Here is a 24,256-nt window from a genome sequence, read left to right on the forward strand (position 1 = left end):
AGGGTCACAGCAATTTTCAGACCTTGAAATGGGGCCAGAGGAAAAACATTTGAGAAGAACGGTCCTAGGACACCTTGCCAGATAGTCCATTTGACTGTTTGTGCCCACTTCTTTTCTGATACAAAGCAATGCCGTGACCTTATTTACCTTGAGTTGAGGAAGATTGGTAGCTGTTTGCCAGTCTTTGTCATCACGAATACGCGTACACCGTGGAAACCGAATTGAGATGCCATCTGCAGAGTGCGCCTCAGATTTAGAAAACTCAGCCCCAGTGATTTCCCACACTGGTGCTTTCTGTAACATAGAGAGAAAGCAGTGATTGCTGTGTTCATTAAAAGATGAAAACCAGAAAAATAAGTCTTGAGAAACATCCGCCAAGAAAGGAACCAGGCTGATGTGCAGAATTCTCCTGAAGTGCCCAGAAGGCATTGGTCTTCTTTATTCAGGATTAAGTCAAATCCAAAACAGGAATGGCCTCAACTTGGATGGTTAAGACAGAGGGATATTTCATAGAATTCACAGAATCCCTGCAGTGTGGAAACAGGCCCTTCAGCCCACAAGTCCATACCGAGCCTCCAAAGAGTTACCCACTCAGACCCATTCCCCTACCCTATATTTACCCCTGACCAATGCACCTAACCTACACATCCTTGAACACTATGGACAATTTAGCACTGCCAATTCATCTAACCTAAACATCTTTGGATTGTGGGAGGAAACCAGAGCACTCAGAAGAAACCCGGGGAGAAACCTGCACATCTTTGGATCGTGGGAAGAAACCGGACCACACGGGGAGAATGCGCAAACTCCACAGACGGTCACCCGAGGCTGGAATCGAACCCGGGTCCCTAGAGCTGTGAGGCAGCAGTGCTAACCACTGAGCCACTTAAGCCATTATTTATGAGAGGCAACTCTATGGCAATATCCAATTAAGAACAGTTCATAAGCCTACCTTTGGATCTCTGACAATAAAGTCTGGCGTATAGTTCTTACTGACATTTAGCCAAGCTGGCACCTTGCTTGGATCCTGCACCAAAGGAAAGTTTATTTAAACAGCTATAAAAAGATCAAATTGAATTTTAGAATTCTATAGAATTATTTAATATTTCATAATATATAGGGTAAAGAATATACATTGTCAGAATTGTCACATTACCTTGCTTATTTTCACCATATCTAGTTCATTCTGTAAGCGTGCCAATGTCGCATCATCATGGCCGCCTCCACATTTGGTTACTGTGCACCACTGTGAAGAATCAGGGTCATAGCAACCCATCAAGAAAATGGACATCATCCCACCTGAAACCAGTGCAAGAAACCTATTAACTCCACTGACCCACGGTTACCCACATAGCATACAGCAATTCTCTAAGGTCAAGTCTGTTCCTGGCGCCACAATAGTATTATGACTTTTTTTTAACCAGGGCAACTAAGACGATGTTAAAAATTGTTCTAGTGCTCCCAATTATGGGCAGGAGCAACAAATAAAGTCAATGCTCACGTGTAACTCTGCTGATAAGATGCATGTGTGTACAGTTACAAATTGAACACTGTACTTGCTAATTGTACCTTCCTTATTAAGCCTTGCTTTATAAAGCAAATTTATCTCCACACCCTTCACGCTGAATTCAAATTAACTTAAATTAAATTATTTCGCATTACTTTATTCTATTTCACTTCCCACACCTCCACCGAAGCTCCCATCCCTGGGAGTACCAGTCATTGTACCCGTATTTTTGTCCCCCCAGCCTCCCCCTCCCAGGGCCCCATAAGCACCCAAATGGATTCCCACAGCTATATCACGGCCCTAATTAATATTGCCAATAAGTCTACATCAATATAGCTTAAAGGACCACCATGTCTTATAAAATTGCTCAGTTTTGTGGTGCACCATATTTGTGAGGTTGTCTTGGGGGAGATGCTCCATCACCAGCTTGTGCCACCCCATAACACCTGGGGGCTTTTCCAACATCAAATTCATTAAAATGTTCTTCCTCGGACAATAGATAAGAATGTTACAGTCTCTTCATGTGTTCTCCCAGAGGGCAAATTTTGCAACCCCAGAAGAAAACCCAGGTCCACTTTGACTTCAATTCCAAGGATTTCCTTCAGCTCCCTTGCTCCAGTATCTCCAGATCTTGCAATGTGACCAAAAGCAGTGTGTAAGAGTTTAATTTTACATTTGAGACATCCTGCAGATGCTCCTCTCTTGAACTTAGCTAACCTCTCTGGTGCCATATGAGCCCTGTGTAAAATCATCAATTGCATGGCCTGCACTTTGTTACATATTGCGATTTTCTTTATGTTTTCTCAAATATCTTTCCATGTTTCTATTGAAATATCCGGTCCTAGTTCCCCATTCCAAGTCCTACACAGTTTCTCCACATTTCCTAAGGCACGTCCTTTCTGTAAATGATATAAAGTACGAACTGAAAGAGTGCCCGTGCACCAGAGCACTCTTTCCTCCATGTCTGACTTGTAAGGCTGAGCCAGGAGTGTGGTCTTCCTCTGTATAATCCCTTATCTGAAAGTACCGGAAAAGGTCCCTATTAGGCAATCCATATTTCTGACTTAGTTGGCTAAAATGATATCAAGACCTCTCCCTTGAATAAATCTCCCAAATAAGAGATTCCCTTATTCTCTCATAGCTTAAAGCCGAGTCCATTGTCCCAGGTTTAAGTCCTTGGGCTCCCACCAATGGGGTAAACAGTGAGGTCTTAAGCCAATTGACCTTGTCTTGCCTCATTATCCTCCAAACTTCCACCGTATTTAAAATGATTGGGCTTTTACCCTGCTCGATTATGGATTTCGTCTTACCCGTGAATAACAGATTAACTAGGAGACATCTCGAATGCAAGGCTTCATAAGCTAACAGGGCACTTATTTAATATTTTTTCAAGTGCCTGCGACACCAAATAAAGGACCCTAGTCAACCACTGAGCCTCCATAACACTCATCTGGGTAGCAACAATGGGAGCATTCTCATGGGGTACAACAGGCGACGAAGAACATTCATTTTGATCAGGGCTATTCGGCCTAACCATGAGAACAGTAATCCCTCCCACTGTTGCAAATCCTGTTTTATCCTCTCCAATTGCCCATGGTTAGTTTTATACAGCTGGTAGAAAGCAGAGGTAATAAAAATTCCCAAATATATAAAAACTTTTGATGACCATCTAAACAGGAATTGCATTCCATCCTTCAGATCAGGCTCCACTAATCCCCTCACCGGCATGGCTGCCGATTTTGAGAAGTTGATCCTGTATCCCGAAAAACTGCCAAATAAATTAATATTTTGAATCAATCTAGGAACGGAGTCCTCCAGATTGGCCAAGAAACAAAAGGACATCATCAGCATACAGGGTGATCTTATGCTCCCCCATTCCCACCCTTGGTGCCACTATTTCAAGATCCCTCCTGATAGCCTCAGCTAACAGCTCAATTTCCAAGGTAAATAATAGCGGTGAAAGAGGACACCCCTGACAACTATCCCTCCCAATATTAAAGTTATCCAATTTAGTACCATTTGTGATGACTGCCACCTTAGGATCATTAGACAACATCGCCACCCACCTATCAAAGGCTCCCCCCAGACTAAAGCACTCTAGTACCCCAAACAGGTCTGGCCATTCAATCCGGTCAAATGTCTTTTCCACGTCGAGGGAGACCACCAAACCCAGAATCAATCTTTGCTGGCAGACCTGTACTATGTTCAGTACCCTCCTACGGCCCTTGATAAAACCTGTCTAATCTTCTTCTATCATATAGAGCAATACCTTTTCCAACCACAGGGCCAACACCTTTGACAGAATTTTAAAGCCTACATTCAACAATGAAATGGGTCTGTATGAAGCACGTTCTTCGGGTCTTCCCCTCCTTTAAAATGAGGGAGATATTAGCCTTCCTAAGAGAGGGTGGCAGACAAGCCTGTGTATATGAATAGCTAAACATCCCCAAAAGTGACTCCACCAATACATTTATGAATTCCTTATAAAACTCACTCAGGAATCCATCTGGTCCTGGTGCTTTGCCACCCTGGAGATGCTTTATTCCTTCCTGCACCTCTTGTATCATCATAGCGCATTTAACAGGGAGACCTGTTCCACGCTTATACTAAGGAGGTCCAGGTTCTCAAAAAAGAACTGCATTCGCACTGCACTGTTTTCTCTGCCCTCCGACCGGTATAACTCTGCAAAGTATTCTCTAAATCTAATATTGATCTTTTTCAACTCACAGGTAACTGTGCCAGCCTTCACTCTAACAGACATAATGGATTGGGAAGCATTTTTCTTTTTAGCCAGATATGCCAGATACCAACTGGCTTATCTCTAAATTCAAACAATCTTTATTTAGCAAAGGAGACCTCTTTTTTTTGTCACCTGTGTGTGCAATGAGTCGAGAGCAGCCCGGAGAGCTGTGACCTGCTGCAGTTTGACCAATGAAGGCCAATTATAAATATGCTTCCTCAGCTCCCTTCAGCTGTGTTTCCAGCATGCATTTCTGCTCCTCCCTCTGCCTCCTCCTCGTCGTTGAATACGAAATGATCAGGCCTCATAAAAGTGCCTTAGTGGCCTCCCAAAGTACTGCCAAATTACTGGCCATACCAGAGTTGATATCTCAGAAGGCCCTGAACTCTCTTGTAATGTACTCAACAAATCTGCTTTCCCTTAACAGGAATGGGTCCGTGCACCAGTGCTATGTATATATTCCACTACCCTTGATTATAATATCTAAATACTGGCGCATGGTCCAAGGTAGTTATATTCCCAATTTTGCAAGCCAATGCTCTGTCCAAACAAACTGACTGCATGAGGAACATGTCAATTTGTGTGTGGCACTTATGTGGGTTGGAATAAAAAGTAGTCTCTTCCATTTGGGTGGAGATGCCTCCAACATCCACCAATCCCAACTCCTCACGCAAGTCCACCAGCTGTCTAGATTGCACGGGTGTACCTGCCGGGGCCTTAAGCATCCTGTCTACCCGGGATCCATTAGGCGGTTAAAATCCCCTCCTATGATCATGCGGCGCACCACACGATTCATTAATTTTGAAACTGCATCAATTAGAAATTTAAGAGGGTACGCTGGGGGACAGTAAACACTCAAGATGTCATACGCTTCTCAATGCTTTAGAGCCTTAAGAATGATGAACCACCCATGATCATCCTTAATTTGCTCAATTTCTGGAATGGGAGGTTCCTTCTTACCAGTATAGCCACTCCTCTACTCTTGGAGCTAAAGGAGGAGAAGAATACCCCTCTGCTGCAGCTTCAGATGTTCCTCATCAGTTAAATACATCGCCGGCAGCAGGGCAATGCCCACCCTTGCCTTCCTAAGGCTTGACAGCACCTTCTTTCTTTTAAGAAGAGAATGGCTCACGTTTACATTCCAGGTACATCACCTGAATGAATCACTAGCCATGGTCATTAGGGCAGCCCGTGGTTTCCCAAGAGGAGGAAGCTTATCTTGAGGTGTGGCGACCAAAAAAGACATTGACTCTATAAAGTCTAAAAACTACTACAACTAAAAAAACCTGGAAGGCCAAACCTGGCCTTCCTTCCCAGACCTCCGCCACGGTCTCCAATACTGCGGTCTTCTGCTCCACTGCTTCTACTCTTTGGTCCAGTGTTTGAATCTCCTGCTCACGCTTTTTCAGCAAGGCAGAAATTGGCTCCATCACTGCTTCAATCTTTTCTCGGAGTTTGGGAAACTCAGAGAGTAAATGCTGCTGCTCCATTAAATCCAAAGGGGCCACCCCGGGAGTTTGAGCAAAGTCTATGAGCACCCCCAACACAGTAGGGGAGTGCCCTGCCTGCTGTACTCCTTTCGCCCCTTTTCCTTTATTCACCTTCATCTTGATGTTAGAGCTGTCACACCACAATTCTAGCAGCTCCAGATGTTTGGTAACATTTTATTATTGACTTTTCTCCAAGGGTGGTTAACGAGGTGGGGGTAAAGGTCCACCTTGCCAGGGGGTATGGCACAGAGCCCAGCACAGCAAACTACACAGACCGCCGCCATCTTGGATCACCCCCACCCCATAAGCTTTTAACACAAAACTGTTTTAGGTGGCTTTTGGAACTGTGGTTAACTTAATTGTACAGTTCAATAATCCAGAGGAGAAGCCTATTAAATAACATGCAGTATAAATATTTATATTTGATGCAAGTGTCACCATTACCTTTATTCCCTTGCCCATAGAATGCTCCCAGCACCACAAGGTCTGCAGTATCAGCCATTGCACCTTCATTGAGATAGTCCTTCTTCACTTTCAGCCAATGACGTTTGCCTGGTTCATACAGACTCTAAACATAGAAAACAATTCAGTTACAACTACAACATTTATGTAAGGTATCAATATTTCAAAAATTAAACCCATTTAGTTTGAGCTGCTTAGTCCAAAACTTCTCAAATATATAAATAGATCTGTATGCTAGATGCCCTGTAATTAAAATGTAGCACCAATAGCCACTTGGATGGGATTGAGTCGTCCTAAACTCATTCACATTTGAGATTCCTCACACACATGCTTTTAAAGGTTCTGCATCTGTTCAGCACCTCAGAATGCCGTAAGTTCATTACAGCGAGTTAAGTACGTAGAAGGTAGGAAATATTGCTCACAGCAAAGTTCTTTAATCAGCTACATGATAATGGCTAGATAATCTTTCAATGTTATTGATTGATAGACAAATACTGGTTATTCTTCAGGGAGAACACCCCAGCTTTCTGTCCAGTCAATGGCATGAAATATTCTATGTACAGCAGAGAAGTGGCTTGAGTTTCCATTTAACATATCATCCTGACAGATACACCACAGTCTGGATTTTGCAATCAAGTACTTGAAGTAAGGTTTGGACCAAACAAGCCAATTTCTCTATTATTTATGCATATTACATATACAGTCCCATTTGTGGTATGAGACAGCTGACATTTCACTATATCAACTGAGGTTTAGCAAAAGCAGCAACAGAACTGGCTGCATTAGTAAAGTAGCCTGCAAGAAATGTACAGATATAAATAGAATGATAGAAAGCAAGAAAAAACCTACACGAAGAGAGTAACACTGAGAAAGAATCAGACTCAGTGAAAAAAACATCTTAAGAGACATCGAGTGGCCAACAGGAAGCTAATGGATCACAATGGGTAAGACCATGAAGGATAAAGGTAAGATTATTTTTCTCATTACCCTCACGGTCAAGCTTGAAGTACAAAATGTCCTAGCTTGCTGAGGAAAGGAAGGGTGGAAATTCAGAAGTTCTAACCACAATTTGCACTGCTCCATCCAGGCTGGAATAGAGAACTGAAGGATGTGACTGAATATCACACCACATCAAATGGAGAAGTACAAAGTCAGCCTTACGTTGGTGATAAGGAATCTTTTAAAAACAATAATCACAGGCACTATTATTTAGCACATGGAAAAATGAAAGGCAGGATGAATTTTTTAAAAAAGGCAATTTACAACTGAATAACTTGATTGGGTTTTTTGATGAAAAGAGAGTTATTGAACAAAGTGAAGTTGAAACTCTCTCAAAACAACTTTCCATAAAACACAGGAGAACAATTAGGTCATTTGGCCCCTCAAGTCTGCTCTGCCATTTGTTCATGGCTGACATGTTTCTCAACCTCACTCTCCTGCCTTCTCCTCTTAGCCTTTGAACCCCTCACTAATCAAAACTTACCTATCACTGCCTTAAAGATAGTGATCTCCCTAATCTCTAGAGGGACATCCTTTGAGACCTAGTCTCTCCTCCTTGTGAAGATCTCTCAGTATTCTGTAGGTTTCAATGGGATTCCTCTCTCATCCTTCGAAACTCCAACTGCAGACCAAGCGTCCTCAACTGCTATATGACAAACCCTTCATTTCCAGATCATTCTTGTAAACCTCTTCTGGAGTCCTTCCAATACCAGCACATCATTCCTTAGATATGGAGCCCAAAACTGTTCACAATATTTCAAATGTAGTTTGACCAGAGTCTTTTATAGCCTCAGCAGCACATCCCTGCTCTTGTATTCCACTTGAAATGAATACTAATACTGCATTTGCCTTCCTAACTTGCAAGTGAACCTGCCTTTTAACATTAAGAGTCTCCTGACTTGGGCTCCCATGTCCCTTTGTGCTTCAGATGTCTGAGGAGGATGACAACCAGGAGGAGGACGACGACGACCAGGACCAGGAGGAGGAGGAGGAGGACGACGACGACCAGGACCAGGACCAGGAGAAGGAGGAGGAGGAGGACCAGGACCAGGGGGCGCAGGGAGCCTGTGTGTTTGAGAGAGAGTGATGTGTGAGAGCGAAACGACCATGTGTATGTGACGGAGTGGTATGTGTCTGTGCGAGAGGATGTCAGAGGATATGGTGTGTGTGTGTGTGTGAGAGTGTGAGAGTGTGAGAGTGTGAGAGTGTGTGAGTGTGTGAGTGTGTGAGTGTGTGAGTGTGTGAGTGTGTGAGTGTGTGAGTGTGTGAGTGTGTGAGAGAGAGAGTGTGTGTGAGTGTGTGAGAGAGAGAGTGTGTGTGAGTGAGAGAGAGAGAGAGAGAGAGAGAGAAAGTGGGGGGGATATGTTTAGGAGTGGGAGAAAGTGAGTGCGTGTACGAGCGAGTGTGTGATTAAATAGGTTACATTATTGCACAACTTAGTCCGCATCAGAGTGATCATATGAGTGCGAGAGAGACATGAGAGCAAAGTGCACATGCACAACGTGTATTTGAGTTACTTGTGTATGCAAGAGGCACACATGTCTGTAAGTGACTTGTGAGTGAGACAGTCATTGTTTGTATATTATTTTCGTTGGTATTACCAATGGATTGGAGTATGATAGTAAGGTAAAGACATTCAGTTAATGTAGCACTGCAAACAGAAATTAAAACTAATCTGGGAGCAATTGCCATTTGCTGATAATAGTTCCAAACTTGTATGCCCCTTGAAGTCATTAAGAACACTACTTTAGTAACTTCCCGCTTGCCTACTTTGAATTCCACCTCCCTCAGTTTTCCACATTCACTGAAGATAAATTATTTTATAATTTCAGTGCCATCTGGGTGACAATGCTGGCTATCCGGCTCTTCAAAACTGTGAAAACACAATGAATCCAACACATATACACACTTCCATTCAGCAGCTTCATTTAATTGTAGATACTTCCTTTTTTTTAATTTTAAGACACACTTGAAAGCCACAGTAAGACAGTGTGACATTTGATAAATCCCTGTGGTTGGCATAAAATTTCAGATTAAAACTCTGAACAAGGCCTCACACTGACAATTCAGGGATTGATCTGGCAGGTCAGCTTTTGGTTAGAGTCCAAGTACAAACTTTCAGAGCGGTACTCCCTCATCAGGTAGTTAGTGGGGCAGGATCATAGGACACAGAATTTATAATAAAAGATCAAAGTGTCATACAACTGAGGTAATGTATTAAACAAACCTAGATTGCCATTAAGCCTTTAATCTCTTAGAATGGGGAGGCAGGTTTTGATTCATTAATATGTAAATCCCAGAAGTCTATAAGGTGAATTTGCATTTGCAGGCACATTCTATTTCATTCAAAAAGCACACAGTTTGTAGGCAGTCAGTCCATATAACATTTCATAAATTCCCACTTTAGAAATAGAAGCAGTCTGACTCAAGGTTGGAATACAGGCAGACTCTAATGCAATGTCTAAGCTGAGATGTCACGTTTTCTTATAAAACCTTAAGTTATCTATGGAATGGACTTGAAAGAAGTTCTAGGATTTACATATCAATGAATTGAAATCTGTATCCCATTCTAAGTAATTAAAGGTTTAACAGTAATCTAGGTGTGTTCAATACATAGTATCAGTTCTATGAAACTTTGATCTTTTACTATAAATTCTGTGACCTATGATTCTGCCCCTGATGAAGGAGCAGGGCTCTGAAAGCTTGTACTTCCAAATAAACCTGTTGGACTCTAACCTGGTGTGTGTTTTTTAACTTTGTCCACCCCAGTCCAACACTGGTTCTTCCACATCATGTCATCTTTTGTTTAATCCTATCACTTTGCCTGTTTGAAGTTTGGAAAGTTAGCCAGACACTTAAGTATTTAATTATCTCAAGCAATGACTTTTAAATAGAATCTGGAATTCAATTTTAATCAATCAAGACCTGCATTTCCCTTCTAACAGAGTTCTCCACATGCAACTTCTCAGAAAGCAAACAAACATCTCCACAATGCAGGAACGTAGGAAAGAAAACAGCTTTTGAAACACTTACCCTTGCACTAGAGAATTCCAGACCCAAAGTTAAGCCTTCTCACTTCCTGCACCTGGTCATGGACCATTTGAGTTAACATAGTCCACCTCAGTCTAATGGAGAGTTTTATAGAGATAGGGAGAAGTACAGGGACAGATGTAGATGCTGGAGGGGGTGACAGCAATAGAGAGGGTGCAGAGGCTGAAAAAGATTTAGAGATAGGGAGGAATACTGGTTCTGGAGAAATTTAGAGACAGGGAGAGGTGTATGTGCTGGAGGAGGTGGCAGAGGTAGGGAAAGGAACAGGATTGGATGAGGATGTAGAGATAGGGAGGGATGTTGGTGCTGGAGAAGGTATAGGGTGGGGTATAGGGATTGGAGGAGATTACATGACAGGTTGGTGTGTAGTATCAATGAGGATAAAGATGTGCAGATCTGTAACTGCTGCACGAGGTTACAAGGATAGTGAGGGATGTAGGGGCTGGAGAGGGCTACAGAGATAGGGAGAAGTGTGATTGTAGGTGGAAGTTACAGAAATAGGTTGGAGTACTGGGGATAGAGGAGGTTACAGAGATGGGGGTTGGGTTGTAGATACTGGAGGAGGTTACAGAGATAGGGAGGAGTGTTGGGGTTGGTGGAGGTTACAGATGTAGGGAAGGATGTGGATGCTGGAGGAGGTTACATTGATAGTCAAAGGTATCGGTGCTGGTGGAGAATACAGAGATAGCAGGTATAAGTGCTGGATCAAGTGTTAGAGGAAGGGAGAGGAACAAAGGCTGGTGAAGGTTGCAGACATAAGTCAGAGTGATGGGCTGAAAAAGGTTACATCGAGAGAGAGGAGTGTAGGTGCTGGAGGAAATTGCAGAGAGAAGGAGGGTGAAGAGGCTAGGGCTTGTTATACACAAAGACAGTATTGTAAATGCTGGAGAAGATCACTAAGAGGTTGGATTGTAGGGGCTGGAGGAAATTACGTAACAGTTTGGAGCACAGAAGCAAGGAGGATACAGAGATATGGAGAGATATACTGGCTGTAAAAGATTATAATGATAGCAAGGCATATATGTAGGGGCTGGAGGGGATTACACAGAGAGGGGTGGATGTAGTTGCAAGAGGAGTTTACAACCATAGCTCAGAGCATAGGGACTCGAGGAGGTTTGATAAGTTGGAGTGTAGGGGCGAGGGGTGCAGGGAGGGTACTAAGGGCTGGGGCTATTACAATGATAAGGTGGTATATAGGTCTGAAGGTTACAGATATGGAGGTGTGTAGGGGCAGCAGGAGCATGATAGAGGCTGCAGAGAGATGAGAGAGATGGGGAGAGCTGCAGGTGTGGGGAAAGGTAACAGAAATAGGAAAAGGGATGGGGGCTGGAAGTAGTTAGAGGTTGGAGGAGGTGTCTTTGGGCTTGAGGAGTATTCTAAGATATGGAAAGGTCGTAACTGGTCCTAATTTGCAGCTTCCTCATTGAGCAGCTTCTTGCAGCCTTTGGTGATCACTAGTGAATGGACTATTTCTCAGGATTAACTCCACACCTTTCAATTTGTCTTCTATCAATGGTCAGTATCAACCTGCCATCAATCCACCGTGACAAATGTCCAATGACTTGAGATGGTGTTAAACCATCTCTTCCTTTTGGACTATTTCACTTCCTTTTTCATTGACCTGATTATTGCTACTAGATCCTCTTGACTTTGACATGTGCTTGGAGCATTTATTTTGATATTTGCTCCCACACCCTGTCCCTGATCTTAGCCTACAGAGAAATTTCTCTCTGACTGGTTATGCTGATCAAAATGTGTTCAGGATATCACTCTGGCCCCGATCAGACCTTGTTTCCTGAGATAGTTGCTTTACTTCTGTTCTGCTGACACCATTTGAATGCCATGTCTTCGATTCTGATCTCCACTGTCTGCCATGAGGAGAGGGGTGGGGTGGTTGGGAATGCATCAGCTTCCTTTCTGTGGGGGAAGATCACTGAGGGCATGACCTCCCTAGAAGACATCTATTCAATGTCCTGTCTCTGGAGGGCACAGCCGCATTGTTATTTCCCCACACAGGGTTAGTTGGGGGTGGAAAAAACCACATCACTTGAGGAATGAAGAGGACCTTAAAAGGAAGCAATTTGTAAAGGATCGGCTTCCAAGGGCACTGATCATCATCTAAGCCTTCTCCACGCACGGCTGGCAATGATACAAGTGGGACTGAGTGTGAGGAGGCTGCAGGGAATCAGACACTTTAACAATGAGGGACAGAAATGATGAAAGTGAGCTTTACCCATGAGCGCCATATTACTGCTTAATCCAAATGTGATGGGCATTGCATCTGAACAGCCAGAGCATCAATCAGGAGCAAGCAGGGTCCAAATCCAGATCAGCTTCGTGGTTGGGTCTAGCGCTGGTGCCCATGAAGAACACTCACTTTCATCAAATTATCTTGGATGGGCCAATAGGCTGAGAAGTGGCAGATGGAGTTTAATTCAGATAAATGCGAGATGTCGCATTTTGGGAAAGCAAATCTTAGCAGGACTTAGACACTTAATGGTAAGGTCCAAGGGAGTGCTGCTGAACAAAGACACCTGAAGTGCAGGTTCATAGTTCCTTGAAAGTGGAGACGCAGGTAGATAGGATAGTGAAGAAGGCATTTGGTATGCTTTCTTTTACTGGTCAGAATATTGAGTACAGGCGTTGGGAGGTCATGTTGCGGCTGTACAGGACATTGGTTAGGCCACTGTTGGAATATTGCGTGCAATTCTGGTCTCCTTCCTATTGGAAAGATGTTGTGAAACTTGAAAGGGTTCAGAAAAGACTTACAAGGATATTGCCAGGGTTGGAGGATTTGAGCTATAGGGAGAGGCTGAACAGGCTGGGGCTGTTTTCCCTGGAGCGGAGGCTGAGGGGTGACCCTATAGAGGTTTACAAAATTATGAGGGGCATGGATAGGGTAAATAGACGAAGTGGGCGGCACGGTGGCATAGTGGTTAGCACTGCTGCCTCACAGCGCCAGAGACCCGGGTTCAATTCCCGCCTCAGGTGACTGACTGTGTGGAGTTTGCACATTCTCCCCGTGTCTGCGTGGGTTTCCTCCGGGTGCTCCGGTTTCCTCCCACAGTCCAAAGATGTGCAGGTCAGGTGAACTGGCCATGCTAAATTGCCCGTAGTGTTAGGTAAGGGGTAGATGTAGGGGTATGGGTGGGTTGCGCTTCGGCGGGGCAGTGTGGACTTGTTGGGCCGAAGGGCCTGTTTCCACACTGCAAGTAATCTAATCTAATCTAATCTTTTCCCTGGGTTTGGGGAGCCAAGAACGAGTAGGCATAGGTTTAGGGTGAGAGGAGAAAGATATAAAAGAGACCTAAGGGGCAAATTTTTCACACAGAGGGTAGTGCATGTACGGAATGAGCTGCCAGAGGATGTGGTGGAGGCTAGTACAATTGCAACATTTAAGTGACATTTGGATGGGTATATGAATAGGAAGGGTTTGGAGGGATATGGGCCGGGTGCTGGCAGGTGGGACTAGATTGGGTTGGGATATCTGGTCGGCATTGAACGAGTTGGACCGAAGGGTCTGTTTCCGTGCTGTACATCTCTATGACTATGGACTAAGACCATTCAGCCCATTTGCCTATAGTGTCTAACTGATCACTATAAAAGGCCAAGGACTTCCTGCAAAATGTTATTGGGGGTTGAGGGATGGAGTTTGAGTGAATCGATTCGGGGGGAAACAAAACTTGGCACCTACTCTGACACTTTGCCAAACGAAAAGCATGGATAAAGAGAGAGGACAACCTGTACATGGAGAGGAAGGGTCAGCAAAACAAAGGAGAACATGGAGAGATTAACTGAGAAGAGAAACAACAGTCCAGCGAGTGAGGAGGACTTGTAACATTAAATTGATATACTACCTTTTGAAGCCCATGGAACTAAAGAGGCAGTGATTGTATAGATACAATATTTGCTAAGAGTCATGCCCATCCAATATGTGACTTTAGTCACACAGTAACATGGTCAACTCTTAACCGACATCAGCAGTGGCTTAGCAAGCCACTCAGTTGTACAGGGGCAACTAGAAATGGGCAATAAGTACTGCATTGCCACTGACACCCACAATTCAAGAACTAGTTTTCCAAAAAAATCTCCTACACACAATTATTCGGTGATAATTTTCATATAAACAGTCAATTCTGTCCACTTGCAGAAGACAGGGCAATAGGTAACAACCCACACTGAGAATATCTCACCTTAATGTCTTTCAGTACGAGTCCTTCCAGGCCCTCTTGAATAACGCGGTTGATCATCTCTCTCAAATCAGAGGCCCTCTACCAAAACAGGATAGAAGATTTTTTTTTTCTTAAAAGAGTCAGAGGAATGTATACACGTTTCATCAAATGGACTGATTAGCCACAGAATTGGTCACGAGCAATTTTTAGATACACGAAGAAACAACCTTGGTTTCTATTTTCTGTTACTATCTTGTGATCAAGACAACCAACTTCAAAAGCTTGATGTTTAGGTAGAGCAGCAGAAATTCAAGTTTGAATAGTAACAGTTCTGGGGCAAAAAAAACTTGCATTTATCTAATGCATTTCTGGTAGCAACAGTCAGTGACAAATTGGGGCTGTTAGAGCATTGGGAAGGGTGACCAAAAGCTTTCATCATAGCAGTGGGTTTTACAGAAGGTAAAGGGGGACAGAGTGAGCAATGCTCTGTCAAAGCTGCATTTATGTATTCTTTTCAGCAAATATCGTGATGATTCACATTAATGTGTAAGCTGGGATGTGTATGATGTCTGACAGATTACAAACCTTTGTATACCTATCAGTGGCCCATTGTACCACTGATAGGTATACACTAGCAGAAGCAGCTGAAGTGGACAGCATTTAGTTGACTAGGTTTTGTCAAAGTATCAGGAAAACAAAATGACTACCAATGTAAGAACACAAAGAAAGAAGGAATAATGGACAGGTGTAACCTGCTCACTGTTTCAATATATGTCAGGAGGTACAAAGGTTATGAGCTGATATTATGAATTTTCACCATTGGCACAGACACTGTGAAATGGAATCGCAGATTAGGAACTCAGGAAAGAACGCAATTATTGGAGAGAAAGCTTCTGTGATATGTACAGTGCCTGACCCAAATCATGTATACGTCTACACAGAGCACTACATTACACAAATTTAGCATGAAGCGATCTCCTTCCTCATTAAATCACCTTTTCCAGATCTTTGTGGGTCCTGTTTGATGACTAACTCTTGGTTTAAAAAATGCTTCAAACAAGTCGACGTTACCCTCACATTCAGTCATGGTTACTACAACATTGAGTGGCATTTGTATAAAGTTTCATTCAAAACGGGACTATACTTACGGTCACATGCTTCATCTCGGAAAACATGATCCGATTGGGGATTTCAACCATGTTGTCATGAAGGAATTGCTTTCGTTCACTGATTGGTCTATAAAGGATATTAATAACATCTCTGTGACTTTTTTGAATGCGAGTGCACATAAAGAAAGCCATTAGGACAGTCTAACTCAACCTTCCATAGCAACCCGCACTTCAAACAAGACATTAGAAGCTATTGAGCCACTATATTTTAAGATAGAAACTAAAATTTCCAAGTTGACCAAGAGAATATATTAAGATATTCAAGCCTTTCCTAGTCTGCAGCAATACTAAGAATATGTGCTAGTATTCCCAAGGCTAGTGATCAGAGAAAACTATTGTTTTGTTTTAGGAATACATCTTTGAATACTTTGTCAATTTATTTTTGGGATTGTGGCTTTGAAAACATGACAGTCAGAACAATCAGTGTTAGCTGCACAGCATAAAATCATTTAACTACAATTAAATAATCTCCAATGTCAGTTAAGATCCAGGATCATTAGGAATTTCAGTTGGATGCTGGTTTGATAGAAATGTACAGACCTGTTCATGAGGCTGACACCATTGAAATAAATGCAGTCGAAGACAAAAAGACAAACATTAGCATCCTTGAAAGCAGCTTTCTGGAAGAGAAGAAAATAGAATTCAAATGGTTTCATGCATATAATTCTAGCTCTACTAATTGCTAAAGAATCCAAAAAAAAAGAGCATTCCAAACTACATCCCTCAGAATGAAGGCACAGACTTTAAGTGAAGTACAATTTCACTGTCAGCAGTGGTAAATACCTCAACCAAATGGCCATTTTCCACTTGAACCTATATATCTCCAGCAAACAAACAACAGGATGCACCTTAGATGGGCTAAATCCATTCAAGTGCATGCATTTGATAATGATCAGGACTGAGCACCTCATCTGGAATTCCTTCCAGCTAGCCCGAGGAGCTACTGTTATAGAGGATTGTAGGCCTGGAGGAGATTACACAGATAGGACTTGTAAACAAGGATGAGAATTGTGAAATCAAGACATTACTTGACAGGGGGAAGGGGGTAGGGAAGGAAGGGGGCGGGGAGAGAGAAGGGGGGGGGAAGGGAGAAGGTGGGGGGGTGCCGAGAGAGAAGGTGGGGGAAAATGAAAGGGGGGGGGGAAATGAGAAAAGGGGGGGAAAGAGAGAAGGGGGGGGAAAAGAGAGGGGAGAATGAAGTGGTGGGGGGTGGCGAAAGAGAGACAGACAGACAGACAATGATAAGTAAAGATGAGATGAACTGCATTTCTTGACCAAAGTAGCACAACCACAGATGAACTGGTCCTTGGCCCTGCTGTCCTGGCATCTATCCAAGATATTGCTTCGACACCAAGTTGTTTACCTTCTCAAATTGTCCAAAGTAAAATATTTTCAGGTACAGAAGTTTTGGTTTCATTATTTTGAATCATTATAAAATTATGTTTTCATTCTCTACAGCCAACATCTCTTCAAAGACAGGCTGTCTCTGAGGAAAGAACGGGTTCACTTCCAGAGTATGTTCATAAATTGATTTGTATACAAGTTGGAACACAACATAAAGGAGACTTTAGTAAGTATGAGTATACACTTGCATGTCAAATGCTTAAAGTTAATCATAAAATGGGATCTTGCTCATAGGTAACAGCATTTAGAAGTCAGATGTTCGTAAATTGGGGACCTCTTATAATAGATTAAAATTTTTGAATATTGCATCTTTAAGTTTTGAGGTTTAAAGATCTCTCCTCCAAAAGCTTTGAGTTAAACACCACGTGTCGACAAGTTGACCATCAGGTTTCAAATGCGACTGCTGGAATGTATGCAGTTTGCCGAACTCAGCCGGTGTGAGAGTAGAGGTGGTGATCATTGACCTCACCAGTTAGGGTTTGAGACGTGTTGGAGAGAAACCACCCAATCTTCCTGAGTGCTCATTTATGACGTTATGCTGAAAAAGATCAGGTGCAATCAAATAGCCCTCCATGGTCAGTGACTGAGTTCGTCAACAAAGAAATGGTTATTTGGGAGTCAGGCAGCTCAGTTGGCAAGATGGCAAGTTTTCAATGCAGAGTGAAGCCAATAGTGTGGGTTCATTTCCCTGACTGGCGAAGGTCCCACCTTCTCAACCTTGCCTGAGGCAAGGTGACCCTCAGATTAAATCACTATCAGTCAACTCTCTAACGAGAGAGCAGTCCTGTAGTGCTCTTCGACTTCACAGACTACCACTTGTCAAGAGTCTAGACTAAACTCAGAAATCACATCCCAGCACAAGTTTATATTTTAATTAGAGGCAGAAACAAATGGCAAGAATTGTTTTTAAAGGTTTCCAATTCGTGCACAGGAAAGCTGAAATTCAATTATTTAACTGCAGGCCTCAAACACCTCTGAATAACAGGCACGGGATCATCACAAAATATTAGGGGAACACATTAAACCTGGATCCGTCAATCACATTACCTTATGGACACCCAGTGTTCCAAAAGGGAGTGGTTTTCCACTCTGTGTATCAATCAGCAGCACTTCAGAATCCAAAATCATGCTGTCACCTCCGACGAAAGCTTTGGGGATAAAATCTCTAAAATGGGCAACCTGGAAGAAAAGAAACGCATGAAAAAGACAAAATTGTTTTTGCAACAATGCAAGTCTGCTGAATCGGTCCACCTTTGTCAAACTAGAACTCCGGAATTTATATAGTGTTATCGACTTGATTTAGTCAGTTGGGCAGAAGTTCAAGTCTCATTCCAGCTGAGCACAAAGTAGATTGACCTGAATTTGTGTAGATGCCAGTTTATTTTTACTCATTAGTAAGAATTAGAAATTTTTGAAATTGTAAGGTGTCCAGCAAAATAAACCAAATATCAAAATAATAATTGTTGATATCAAATTTATTCCAATCCCATCCATTTCTGATGGAACTTCATCTGTTCAACAATAAATATGAGAGGGGACAACCATATGATTTATTAAGAAACCACATAAACTTAACTAAACAAGTTCAGGGGCAGAGGGCCCTGCCAATTTGTTCAATAATCCCAACTTTGATCTATTTTCATGATGTAGTTAATCCCAGTTAGTTTACTACTGACTGTAAGAAACATGATTGAATCATAGAATCCTTACAGTGTGAAATCAGGCAGTTCAGCCCATTAAGTCCACACGCACCCTCTGAATAGCACCTCACCCAAATCCACCCCACTACCTGATCCCTGTAACCCTGCAATCCCCATAGCTAATCCACCTAGCCTTCACATCCCTGGACTGTATGGGCAATTTAGCATGGCTAATCCATCTACCCCGCACATCTTTGGACTGTGGGAGGAAACTGGAGCACCCCAATAAAACCCATGCAGACATGGGGAGAATATGCATACTCCACACACAGACAGTCAACTGAGGCTGGAATGGGTCCCAGGTATTGTGAGGCAGCAGTACTAACCACTGAGCCACCATGCCGCCCCAAGTGAAGCAAGTCAAAGGAAGGTTAGCTCAACATGTATAGAGGGAGGTGGTTTCCTCAAATTAAATCTATACAAGTGGATAGATATAACCAAGAGTTTTCATGATCACAATGGTTGCTAGGATAAGACTGACCTCCACAGTATACTGTTACAGTTAGCAGGGAGATGAAACTAATACAAAAATAGTCAATAGAAAAGTGAGTAAGAAAGAAAAAAGAACATCAAGTGAGGTAACTGAGAATATACAGATGCTCTTGGATATCCCTGGTCCAGGTGAGATATTTTCATACAAAATAAAAGTTGCTGTTAGAATATAACACAAAATAAAACATCAAAGGTCCCTCACAGAGACATTACAAAGCAAAACAAATTAGTAAGATGACCAAACACTTAGTCAAACACTTACATTTTAAGGAGTGCATTAAAAAGGAGGAAAGTTAGGTAAAGCTGGTGAGGGGTTTATGAAGGAAATTACTGAGCTTTTGGTCTAGCTGGCTAGGGCAACAGAATCAAAAGAAAAAGATTTTTGGAGATTGTGGAACTAAAGTTTATTAGAGATCGGAAGGAGCAAGGTCACAGAGATTTGAAAGCTAGGAAGAAGAAAAAAAAATCGATCATCCACTTAATCAGGAGCCAGTGTAGCTCAGTGAGCACATGGGCCGAGGGTTGGAGGGGTGTGGCAGCGTATGGCATTTGTTCAGTTAGTAAACAAGAACCTAGTCTTTTAATGACCTTGTGTTTAGGGAGAGTAGAATCAGCCTGGCCAGCCAGACGTGCTTTATAAAAGCATAGCCTGGAGGTGAACAAATGCAGAGAATCTGAAGCAGGCATAAAAACAGGCAGCCTTGTCATTAGCAATACCTGACTGACAGCTCACCTCAGGTTAAAAAAAAACAAGTTTGAACAGTCTGGTTTAGCATCAGAACAGCTGTCAGGAAGAGAGAGATGGAGTGGGTCAATGGGGAGTGATGTTTGTCATGGGGATCAAAAACAACAACTTCAGTCACCCAATATTTCATGGGTGGAAATTTTTATTCACCCAGAAATGCAGCCTGAAAATTTAGGGACAATAGAGAGGATCAAGAAAGGTGGTAGTGAGTTAAACCTGAACATTTTGTCAGCATCTGTGTGAAAGGTGAGAGTCATTTCACACAAAGTCACTGCAGAATGAGAAGTAGAAAAGAGCTGATAAAAATAGATCCTAGGAACATCGGAGGAAAAGCTGCAAGTTTGGGAACAGAAGCCACTGAATGGGGTAGGTCATGCGGGCTCTCGATCCTGCTTCACCATTCAATGAAATTATAACTGATCTGATTATCATCTCAAATCCGCATTGTTGTCCCTCCCATTCACCTTTCAATCCTTTAAGGAGAATCAACCTGCCTCTGCCTTAAAATATTCAAGGACTCTGCTTCCATGACGGTTTCACAAAGAAAGAGAGTTCCAAAGACTCATGACCCGCAGATTTTAAAACAATATCTAATCTCTATTTTAAATGGGTGGCCTCTAATGTTTAAACAGAGATTCCTAGCTGAAGGTTTGCCCAAAAGAGGGAACATCCTCTCCACATCTGCCCTGTCAAGGCCCTTTCAGGACTTTGCATTTCAATCAAGTCACTTTTATGTTCTAAACTCCAACAGATACAATCCCTAGTCTGTCTAACCTTTCCTCAAACAACATACCCATTCCAGGTGTTAGTCTAGCAAACCTTCCCTGAATTGCCTCCAGTGTATTTACATCCTAAACTGGAAAAAGCTGATATGATTGGCTCTGTCACAGATTGATGAAGGTAGACCAGCAGGAGGCTGGAAGAACACAGCAAGCCAGGCAGCATCAGGAGGTAGAGAAGTCGACGTTTTGAGTATTTCTTTTCTTCAGGATTATATCTGAAACATCGACTTCTCCACCTCCTGATGTTGCCTGGCCTGCTATGTTCTTTCAGTTCCTGCTTGTCTATTTTGGATTCCAGTGTCTGCAGGTCTATCAAAGATTGTTGAAAGCTGAGAAGGTTGTGCAGGGATAATCTGTCTTTATCACAGTCACATAAGCTTGCCAAATATGACTTTGACAGAGCTGTTTCAGTACTATGGCAGAGACAGAAACCTAACCGGAGAGTTCAAACATGGAATTTCAGGAAAGATGTGCATAAAATTGGGATAGAATCATTCATGATCTTTGGAGAGGAAAGAGGGGTCAGAGGGAGCAACAATTTGCAAGGAGGGAAAGGTGAATGGAAACAGATTTCAGAAGAAAGAAAACTTGTTCCTTTAGCAAGAGGAAGGAGTTACTCACTTTATGTGGCAACACAGGTTTCAGGCTTCTGCTGTAGTACTGGAAGGTGTCCCCATTTTTATGTACTTGAACTCTCTCTCCATCATACTTGATCTCTGCATACATTCCGTTTGGGCATTTCTTCATGGCATATTCAATTGATTTGCAAGCTTCTGCCTGAAGTGCGAAAACAAGATTAGATTTTTTTTTCCCCAATTTGCAGGGAAATTTTTAAAAAATCAATTTACAGTTACAATATGAAGTACCTTCTCATAGGACACTTTTGTCAAAATTAAACATTTTTGGTCAGGTTTATTTTACACAATGCAATAGGTTAATCATGTTCTCATCACAAAGAGCAACATGTGCTCCAGGTAACCTTGTTTAGATTTAGTCACCTGCTGTGAGATTACAGTTCAGGCCCTAACTTTCCTTGAGAAAGAGATGATGAGCCACCTTCTGAACTTGCTAGATAATTCTAATGGCAGTTCAGAGTTAACCACATTGTTAAAGGCTATATGTAGCTTGGACCCTGCAGAGTGTAGACTATCTTCTCTAAAGAACATCAGTAAACCATTTGGATTATTTTGAGAACTTGAGAGTTACATGGCTACATTGACAGGTACTAGTTGATTTTGCTCTGAATTAGTTCTTTAAGTTAAATCGCATACCTATAATAGTCTCTCAACTTCTGATACCAACATAACCCAATATAAAATTCAACTTGACTATCTCTCATCTGGATTAGTGTGTTCTGGCATGAAAACAAAAGTTTAAGCCCACAACTTACTCCACTTACCACAGCCTGGTGTTTAATTTAGAATGTCTGTGCGTGCCTTTAACTGTATTTAATACTGGTTTGAACGAATTAATGTTCATATAGAATGGCCAGTTTGGAGATGGAAAGAAAGTGGACCCTTACCAGCATAGGCTGCACGGGGGTTAGAAGGTTGGCTTTGATGCTAAGAATCTTCTTCAAACCTGGCACTTGTTCAGATTCCTGTTGATTCTGGAGGACGCGGTTAACCACATCTTGCAAATTACGTGAGGCTTTGAATGCATCATAAGCATTGGGGTCAAGGGCATCCAGCCTAAGTGAAATCAGTGGGAAAAGGTACATACATTCTAGTTAGCAACTTAAAAGAATGGCCAGTGAAATTCATGCATTTCATGAACATACCAATCAGGGAGAGCTAGTTATACGAAAATTGATGACATTGGAAAAACGGCCCACAAATAAATTAGATTGAAACACTGCAATACAATTCCAAATTTTGAACACTTCTCTTAAGTACAATCCAGAATTTGCTGAACAGTTACAGAAAATAAGGTCCTGGAAAAATGGGTGAGGCCACAATTAAGGCATTGGCTCAAACCATAGTAGCAATAGAACCTGGTTCCCAGGTAGGTGAGAAGCTTGGGGCTGTGAACAAGATGGGGAGAAGCGATGAGATTTCTAAATGTTGTTTTCATTTTTAGAAGGGGCAGATGGGATGACAATTGGCTACCGAAGATTTGTAGAAAAAGGTAACATATAAAAACTGTAAATTGGCCAAAAGAAGCAGAACGAAACATGGCTAAACAGCCAATGCCAGCCATGAACTGAAGGGAATTAACAGTTTGAATAGTGTCCAGACATTTTCCAATGACTAAAGATGGCAAAAACAATGCACTTAGGAAATAGTATTGCAATACAGCTGGGAAAACAGAAAGCATCAATGTATCAAAGCAAAACCATACTGGTGGATGAAAATGGTGTTGCAAGAACGGAATGCCAATTGTTTAGTAATAATGAAAACACATTGCTAAATTGCTTTAGCAAGATTGAAAAGTACGATTTTTCAAAGTTCAAGGGAATGGATGTTTCAAAGCCATTTATGAAAAGCAACAAGATAACATGAACATCTGTTAACAAAGCTAAACTCCAGATGCCTGACAGCAACCAGTATGTGATTAGGCACTACAGGAAGTGTATATAAAGCTTGTGAAGAAACCCATTTAATATGATGGGAACTTGAAGTATAGAATATACTAAAATCTTTTCAACATTAGGAGACAACAAAAAACTTCTAACATCTCTTGCCGAAATTGAAAATGAATCCCTGGAGGAACAAAGTTCTCTGTTTAGCACAGCAACTACCAAGGTCAAACTCCTCATAACTACACCGATACCAGCCAAAATTAGTAGCGTTATTTGCCACATTCTCATATAATCAATTCTAGATTAGCATAGCATCTGCGCAGTACAATTACACAGATACAGCTTGAAATCGATCACCTATATGGTCTCTCAGTTCAGGAATGGTATACAGAAGGGAAATGACAATTCAAATTTTAAAAATGCACAATTAAATGAAAAGGTACATTAAAATGCAACTTTAAACATACAGCTACAGAACTAATTTAAAAAACTCTTCTTTTCCAATTAAAAATTAATAGCTACTTACACATGTTTTGCTCCAGAATTCATTCTTAGATCATGCTTGATCAACCTTATAATGCATTTCAGATCATTGGCTGTACATCTGCAAGGCACAACACAGCACACATCAGTTTTATTCACAAGGACATAAGAACGAAAAGCAGGAGTACAAGCCAGGTCCACTGCTCAGCAGGATTATGGCTGAACTTCAATCACAATCTTACTTTCTCGCCCAAGTCTTCATACTTCTTGGTTCTCTTAAGAGGTCAAAAGTATTCCACTCAGCAAATAAGTATCCATAGCTCTCTAGGATAGATACAAAATTACATAGAATCTGAATCCTCAGTGAAATAACTTCTCCTCAGATATAAATGGTCGATTAGATTCTCTACAGTGTGGAATAAGGCCCTTTGGCTGAACAAGTCCACACCAACCCTCCAAAGAGTAACCAAACCTGCTTTCATCTGAATAATGCACCTAACACTATAGGTAATTTAGCATGGCCAATTCACCTGACCTGC

At 42.0% G+C, this 24,256-nt stretch overlaps 1 protein-coding gene across 9 annotated transcripts in view; it reads right to left on the reverse strand.

Annotated features, from left to right (window-relative positions):
- lig3 (ligase III, DNA, ATP-dependent) overlaps positions 1-24,256 on the reverse strand; it is a 68,459-nt gene that overhangs the window by 19,074 nt on the left and 25,129 nt on the right. For all 9 annotated transcript variants that reach the window (XM_072589431.1, XM_072589433.1, XM_072589434.1 and 6 more), the window contains 11 exons: positions 23,761-23,838; positions 22,236-22,404; positions 21,335-21,490; positions 18,042-18,173; positions 16,131-16,210; positions 15,570-15,657; positions 14,443-14,520; positions 6,182-6,305; positions 1,157-1,299; positions 953-1,027; positions 148-294 (listed from right to left, as the gene is read on the reverse strand). In XM_072589431.1, coding sequence (XP_072445532.1) covers positions 148-294; positions 953-1,027; positions 1,157-1,299; positions 6,182-6,305; positions 14,443-14,520; positions 15,570-15,657; positions 16,131-16,210; positions 18,042-18,173; positions 21,335-21,490; positions 22,236-22,404; positions 23,761-23,838 — 1,270 coding nt within the window. The remainder of the gene's footprint in view (positions 1-147; positions 295-952; positions 1,028-1,156; positions 1,300-6,181; positions 6,306-14,442; positions 14,521-15,569; positions 15,658-16,130; positions 16,211-18,041; positions 18,174-21,334; positions 21,491-22,235; positions 22,405-23,760; positions 23,839-24,256) is intronic.

The sequence above is a fragment of the Chiloscyllium punctatum genome, chromosome 19 (assembly GCF_047496795.1).
Source record: "Chiloscyllium punctatum isolate Juve2018m chromosome 19, sChiPun1.3, whole genome shotgun sequence".
Lineage (NCBI taxonomy): Eukaryota > Metazoa > Chordata > Chondrichthyes > Orectolobiformes > Hemiscylliidae > Chiloscyllium > Chiloscyllium punctatum.